The 7,472-nt window shown below is 40.1% G+C and overlaps 1 protein-coding gene across 1 annotated transcript in view; it reads right to left on the bottom strand.

The window, feature by feature from the left end:
- Positions 1–347: 347 nt before the first annotated feature.
- The window catches only part of TCTN3 (tectonic family member 3), a 30,830-nt gene continuing 23,705 nt past the window's right edge, over positions 348–7,472 (bottom strand). The window contains exons 14-15 of the mRNA XM_006831452.1: positions 3,719–3,856; positions 348–584 (exon numbers count right to left, since the gene is read on the bottom strand). Coding sequence (XP_006831515.1) covers positions 348–584; positions 3,719–3,856 — 375 coding nt within the window. The remainder of the gene's footprint in view (positions 585–3,718; positions 3,857–7,472) is intronic.

Genomic DNA, 7,472 nt, shown 5'->3' on the forward strand with positions numbered 1-7,472 from the left:
CTGAATGGTCAGCTCCTGAACACAGCTATTCCTGTGTTCACCCTGACTGGCAGCATGAACATGCTTCTTTTGGTGCTGGGCCCAGGTGTGCCTGGGAGCAGTCAAGTCCAGCACAACTGGAAGCGCTGGCGGAAGGGCTCTGTCTTCCCTGATTGAGAAGGACTTGTAGAGCTGGTAGCAGAGAGCTATGATGAATAAAGCCCCTTTGCTGCTTCTCTAAGTACCTTCTACAAAGATTTCTTCCTTCAGATCCTCTATTTTTAAAAATGCTCTTCTCAGGGAATGAGCCAGTGAAAATCTGAAGAGCTTCCCCTGGGAGAAAGTGAAATCAGATTTTTTTCCTTTCTTCACTTAGTGTCTAAGTTGAGAACCCAAAGTAGTAAGAGACACAGTATGAGGCTGGGGAAGATGGAGGCTTTTTGAGAGTCCACACCTTTGCTGAATGCCACTTTGAAGGGAAAGAAGAAGTCGAATGGCAATTTCCAGGTCATTCTGGGCTGGCCCCTTGGAGGCTCTGGCTTCTGGGTAATGTCCACAAAGGTTACAAGGGTTGTCAAAGATACTTCGGTTTGTAGTTGGGAAACCTGCAGGGGAAAAAGTCAGTGACAGGTCAAAAATTGGTCCCCATTTATATCGGCTCTTTTGCTATTGTTACTATTTTTCTAAAAAAAAAAATTGTACTAAGCAATATATACCTTTTTCTCAGATTGGTCCTATGGTCTGTTGATGAGACACAGGGAAAGCAATTTCTTAGCAATAAATAGTCCATGAGAACTGAGAAGAGTTATAACTACCTAGAGGCTGTAGGATTAGCACTAGACTGTTACCACAAGGTTGGTGGTTCAAACCAACCAGCAGTTCCTTGGAAACCCTATACTAACTCAAAAGCATTTTGCACAACAACAAAGACTGACTCAAAGTTTATCCAGTTGAAGAGCTCCCTGTTATCAGAAATGCCAGCCAGCTAACTGTTCTCAGGCCGCTTTCAGGTCCCTGAAGATTCCAAGCTCTGAAACCATACACATTTCGGTACAAGTCGAAGTAGTATTGGCAATTCTATTCCTTCTTAAATTGCAGAAGAAAATACAAAACGGACTAAAGGAAATGTGAAGAGGTTTATTACTGAAGAATTTTGAATTTTATCTAGACTTTACCTCACAAGGTAAAAAAATACTTGATTTTGTGCCATAACTTAATATTTTTGGACTTTGATATCTTTGGATTTTAACTTACAAGAAAATTTACTCTTAGGACTTAACATTTTCTCCTCCCCAGGAACTTCATAATGGGAACAAGACTTACATTCAATTTGGAGCAAATCTTTATAGTGGACATTTTGAAACATGTTATTATTTCATTTAATCTCACAGCAAAATACCTGAAGAGCTATACTGGTTGAGATGGCTAGTCATACTTTGGGATAGGAAATAACACAGAGAATGAATTTTCAGGTGGGTTCAGTCTTGTTCAGTCGTTGCTTTAATTAATATGCTATTTGACTAAATTCAAAGCCTTTGGAGTGAGGGTAGATTCTAAACTCCAAAATAATAATTGCAAGAGGATACTCAAAGCAACTGTGGTTGGAATTAGGGCAAAGGGCTCATGATGGAAAGGACTGGATTGCATTATGAAGCCCACTGCTGCACACCTCAGCTGCATCTTCAACTTAGTACTTTTGAGTAATAAAGCTGACGTGTTAATCTCTACCTGAGCCTTTTAAAGCGTTTCTACTCAGGCAGGGTATAGGAGTGTCATTGTTGTTGTTAAATGCACCAAGCTCCCTCCGTTGCTACGCTTAAGCCCATGGCTGCTGCCACTGGGCCAATCCATCTCGTTGGGAGGTCTCCCTCTTTTTCGCTGACCCTCCATCCACTTCATCAGGCATGATCTCCTTCCACCAGGACTGGCTCCACCTGATACTATATCTGAAGTATGAGAGATGAAGTCTGGCCATCTTGGCTTCTAGGAACACTCTAGTTGTTCTTCTTCTAACACAGATTTGTTTAATGACCCTGCATAGGGTTTTCAAGGAGTGGCTTGTGGGTTTGAACTGTCAACCCTGTGGCTAGCAGTCCAGTGCTGATCCTATATAGCGCCACACTAGCCTCTTCAACTCATCAAATCAGGGAATTTCTGGAGTTCTGAGGTCAGCCCTATCTAGAACAATCTCTAAGGTAGCCATGAGTCCAGGAAGACAGCCTCTGGGCCCATGTCTACTCAAGTAGCTATTTAAATTCTATGCTGGTTATTAGTCTCTGATAAATTCCAAATGATAACACTTTTTTTGAACAGAGTTGTTCTTTCAGACTCTTGATATATGCTCATCAAGAGCCAATAATACCAGACTTCAGGTCTTCTCTCTGTGTATCTCCAAAATCCCTCTAATCCCACAAGAAACAAATACAAAATTTCCATTTTCACTAAAAAGCAGAGACATTAGAATATGTGAAAACAGAAAGCAAATTAGAGACATCGTTTTGCAGAGGGAAAGGAGGTCAAACCTTCAGAGACTAGAAGCAAACCCTGGAAAGACTCAGTAATGGTGGATAATAGGGAGGTAGGGATGAGGTAGACTCCTGGTTTGCTATTGTAGGATAAGCACTGGACTGCCAACCATAAGGTCAGTGGTTCAAACCTACCAGCCACGCCTCAGAAACCCTATAAAGGGTCTCTGAGTCAGAACCAACTCGATGGCACTTAACAAGAGTCATTTCTAAGGAAAATGAAAATACTAAGTTTCTGAACTTACAAAGGTAAGAATTAGGTTGTAAAGCCAAGGTTGATGCTAAAGCTGTCCTAAGACCTATCATAAACTGGTATGTATTTAACTACAGATAAAAACTGTTCCTATTAATGGAGTTCATAAGCTCCAGAACTGGTGACTACCAAGGAGCTATAGCAGTAACTTATACAGCAGTAACTGTTAATAGCAGTAACTTATACAGCAGTAACTTTAATAGCAGTAACTTTAACAGCAGTCAATAGACTCAGAGACTGATAAATGTGGGTGATGACTGTAATTGATGTTTAACACGTTTATAGAAAACGTTTTTGATGGTTGAAGTCCATCATCATATAGTTGTTAAGTGTCTTTGAGTTGGTTCGGACTCACAGTGACCCTGTATAATGTTTTTGAGGAGTGGCCAGTAGGTAAGTACTGCTGGCCTTGCAGTTAGCAGTCCAGTGCTTCTCCTACAGTGCAACACCAGGACTCCTTCAGTATAGTTGCTGTTGCTGTTCAGTGCCTTCGAATCCCTTCCGACTCATAGCAACCTTGCATTTAAACAGACCGTGTGGTCTAGCGCATTATTTGGCAGCGCCACGACTCCCTCAGTATAGCAGTGCCTACAAAATTTATTTTTAAAGAAATTAGTCTGTGTTATAGTCTGGAACTAAGAGATGCAAATAAAAAAACAAAAAAGCCATCATCACCAGCACCAAAATCCCTAGGGAGAAAAAGGATATAGATTGAATTTACTATATAACAACATGCTAATTTCAGTAAACCAGGCAGGGAGGAGAGACTTAAAAAGGTAATTATGTTGGCTTGACTATAAACAAGCATTGGCTGATAGAATAAAGTGGCTCTCAGAAGTTAAAAAATTATCTTAGTATCAAATAGTTCATAAGACAATCACAACCCTGCAAGGCTTAGTGGTCCATTATGAGTCGGAACCAACCATAAGGCACTTAACAGCAGCAATGAGCCATGACTTACCTGTGCAGATTGGCATTGGTACAGGAATCGGACTCCTGATACCTGAGCTTGGGGGTTGGATTGCAGGCCTACATAAGCCCACAATACCTGGATCTCCAGGGAAACTGGTATGAAACAGCAGGATGTACAATTTATAGCCTGCAAAAGGGTAAAGAAGCATCTGCTTAAATTGCTTGATGATTGCCTTAGTCAGCATGTTTCAAGAAAACATCGTTTTTAAACATTCTACAATAATGGAGAAGGAAAAGGACAGCAAACATGCTTAGAGACAGAACACAAACGTTTACAGATATATGGCCTACTATTGTCCCAAGTCACACACAAAAAAACTAATATTTAAAATGGAAATCACAAATATATACAGGAATAAAGTGTAAGCAAATACAAAATGCTTTATAAGAAATTCTTAGTGAGTGTTGCATGACCAGTGTAAACACCGGAAGAAGAAACAGCAATTGCTGGCTGGGGAGTGTTTTGTGGGACCAAGATGACCAACGTGTGACAGGAAGAAGGGAATTCAAAAGAAATTCAGGCAGAGGGATAAAAGGTGTGCAATAATACAAACTAACCATTTACTGGTTATGACCTTGAGCAGACTTCTAGGCTACAGCGAAGGAGCAGTAAAAGGTTAAGGAAAAACAGACTTTTGGGTTAGATTATGAAGTCCAACTGAGTAGTCTACTTTGAAGACACTGGGGAGACAGGATGGTTTCTTAAAGTGGGAGGAAGGTGAGGCTTTCTGCTCCTATAACAATTTACAGCCTTGGAAACCCTTCACAGGGTCACGTGAATCGGAACAGCTTCAATGGCACTCAACAGCAACATACTTAAAACAAGACTCTAGAATGATGAATTTTAAGATATAGGAAGGACTGATGATGAGGGCAGTGAAGATGAGGAATCAGGAGGTTTCTATGACTTGGCAGATGCCAACAATGCCTTGTGCTTTTCTAGTTTCACAGGTTTTTTATAGCAAGGTTCACAACAGGCAATGATATAGATGAAGTTAGAATAGAGGAAGACATGGAGAAATAATACTGTGGGAAACGTTTACATTTATACTTAGAACCTCAGGAAGAAAAAAGGAATCAAAGATGATGCTAAGGTCAAAGCTTACGTGACTGAAAGGACTACAGTTCTATTAGCAGTTTCTGCTAAATGAAACCTAGAAAAAGGATGAATATGGAGATAATAGGTTTACTTCAGTCATGACAATTTTATGATGATGATGGTGTACTAAAGAAGGAATTCTACTAGGCAAGTGAACATGGACAACTGGAAATTCAGTAGAGAACTCAAGGGTTGAAATACAAATTTTGGAAGTCCTATGCAAAAAGAATGTTTGAAACACTTCTGGAACTGAGGAAATATCTTACTTCCATTTATGATGGAGAGAGCTTCAGGAAGTCAATCAGGAATTCGTGGAGAAAGAGTGTTGACAAAGATGGGGAGGGAGTAACAAGTGAGAGGGCTTCAAAAACTGTGGAAAATGGTATAAAAAATATAATGGAATTTTTCCATGAACTTTTTGTTGTTGACAGGTGCTTTCAAGTTGGTACTGATGCATAATGTCCTCATGCCTAAGAGAACAAAACACTGCTGGTCCTGCTCCAACCTCATAGTCATTGAACTTTTTGAGGCCCCCTCATACAAACCCTATGGAACAAGAGTTCAAAAGAGACAATATGACCTAAGGGAGCTGTAGAAAAGTTTTACCTAAGTTGAACTGAAAAAAATGAGGTAGACAGGTGATACTGAAACTGAGAGAAGATCACTTACTATGGAAACGAGAAACCACAGAAGTAGCAGTGACAGCTGTCATGAAAATACATCACTTAGGATGGATTCTAGATGACAAAACTCGAGGAACAAGGAGTTCAAGATTCAAACAGGCAGCAGGATTAATTTTAGAAAGAGACAGAGAGAGATTTCAGAGCAAAAACATGTTCGTTTGTAGAAAATACAGAAACACACATTAAAAGAAAACAAAAACATTACCCACAGTCTCAACACCAAAGGACAAGCATTACTCTGGTTAGCGTAGTGGTTACGAATCGGGCTGTGAACCTCAAGATCAGCAGTTCGAAACTACCAGCTGTTCCGCGGGAAAAATATGAGGCTTTCTGCTCCCGTAAAGATTTACAGCCTCGGAAACCCTGTGCAGGGCTGCTATGAGTCGGAACCAACTCCATGGCACATAACCATTAATAGTTTGGAATATGTATAATTTTATGCACCCATATTGAGTTGAAATTGTACTATACTTTCATTTTTAATGATTGAGACATAGTCACATACCATACAACTCATCCTTTTAAACGTTTGCAGTTCAAGGATTTTTAGTATATTTACAAAGCTATAACACCAGCACCATTATCTAATTCCAGAACAATTTCATCACCCCATTAGCAATCATATCACGTCTGCCCCCTACCTACCTCTAGCCCCTTGTTGGGTGCTGTGGATTTTATTTCCACTGAAAATGACCCCATGTCACAAGAGTACAAGTGCTACATAGTAGGGCGTCCTCGGCTGCGATCTTTATGGAAGCAGACTGCCAGGATTTTATCCCACGGAGTCACTGGGTGGGTTTGAACTACCAACCTTTCAGTTAATAGCCAAGATGTAACTGTTGTGCCACTACGGCTACTTCAGCCTCTTGTTGTTGTTGCTCGGTGCCAGAGATGGACTCAGTGACAGAATTTCAGTCCCTGGCAACCCAAAATCTACTTTCTATCTCTGAATTTTCCTACTTAGAACCCCCAAATTCTTTTTTATGGCTGAATAATATTCCAGTATATGAACATTCAACTAATAATGTCTGAATTAGTCTGTGAATACTGTCAGATACATTACTGGAAGATGAGTCCCTCAGATTGGAGGGCACTATGGAAGAGTAGCCTCCTCAAAGTAGAGTTGACCATATGACCTGCATATAGTGCAAAGCTTCCAGGACCTTTACTTGTTGATGGGGCATGAGTCAAAACGAAGATAAACATCTGCGAACATCCACCAATAATTGGAACATGGAATGTACGAATCAAGGAAAAAGTGGAAGTTGTCAAATATGAAACAGAACGTAGGAAGATCGATACTCTAGACATTGTTGTTGTTAAGTGCTATGGAGTCGGTTCTGACTCATAACAGTCCTGTATAGGTTTCCAAGGTTGCAAATCTTTGTGGGAGCAGAAAGCCTATTCTTTCTCCCACAGAGTGGCTGGCGGGCCCAAACCATGGACCTTGTGTTTGCATGCAGTCTAGTGCTTATCATATGGAGCCACTGTGCTACCATGTAAAGGGTACATTCATATATATGATATATATATGAATATATCATATATATATTATAAAACAAAACAAAAAACCTCTCCAAGAACCACAGGTGAAATGAACAAGTAGCAGAAATGCCTACATGCCAACCATGAGAAAGACAATGGTGATATGAAAGGTGTGATGTAGCTTATAGAAAAGCTGAAGTGGACTGGTATTGACCTTTTTAATCTGACCATCATGTGGTTTACTATGCTCTGAATGACAAATTCAAGAGAAAAGTCATCGCATTCATTGTCAAAAAGGACATTTCAAGAGCTATCTTGAAGTACAATGCTGTTTGTGATATGATAGTATCCACTCGCCTACAAGGAAGACTAGTTAATACCACTATTATTCAAATTTACACACCAACTACTGAATTCACTGATGATGAAGCTGAAGAATTCTACCAACTTCTTCAGTCTGGAATTAATCAAACATG

This window comes from Chrysochloris asiatica, unplaced genomic scaffold (genome assembly GCF_000296735.1).
Source record: "Chrysochloris asiatica unplaced genomic scaffold, ChrAsi1.0 scaffold00003, whole genome shotgun sequence".
In the NCBI taxonomy this organism is placed as follows: domain Eukaryota; kingdom Metazoa; phylum Chordata; class Mammalia; order Afrosoricida; family Chrysochloridae; genus Chrysochloris; species Chrysochloris asiatica.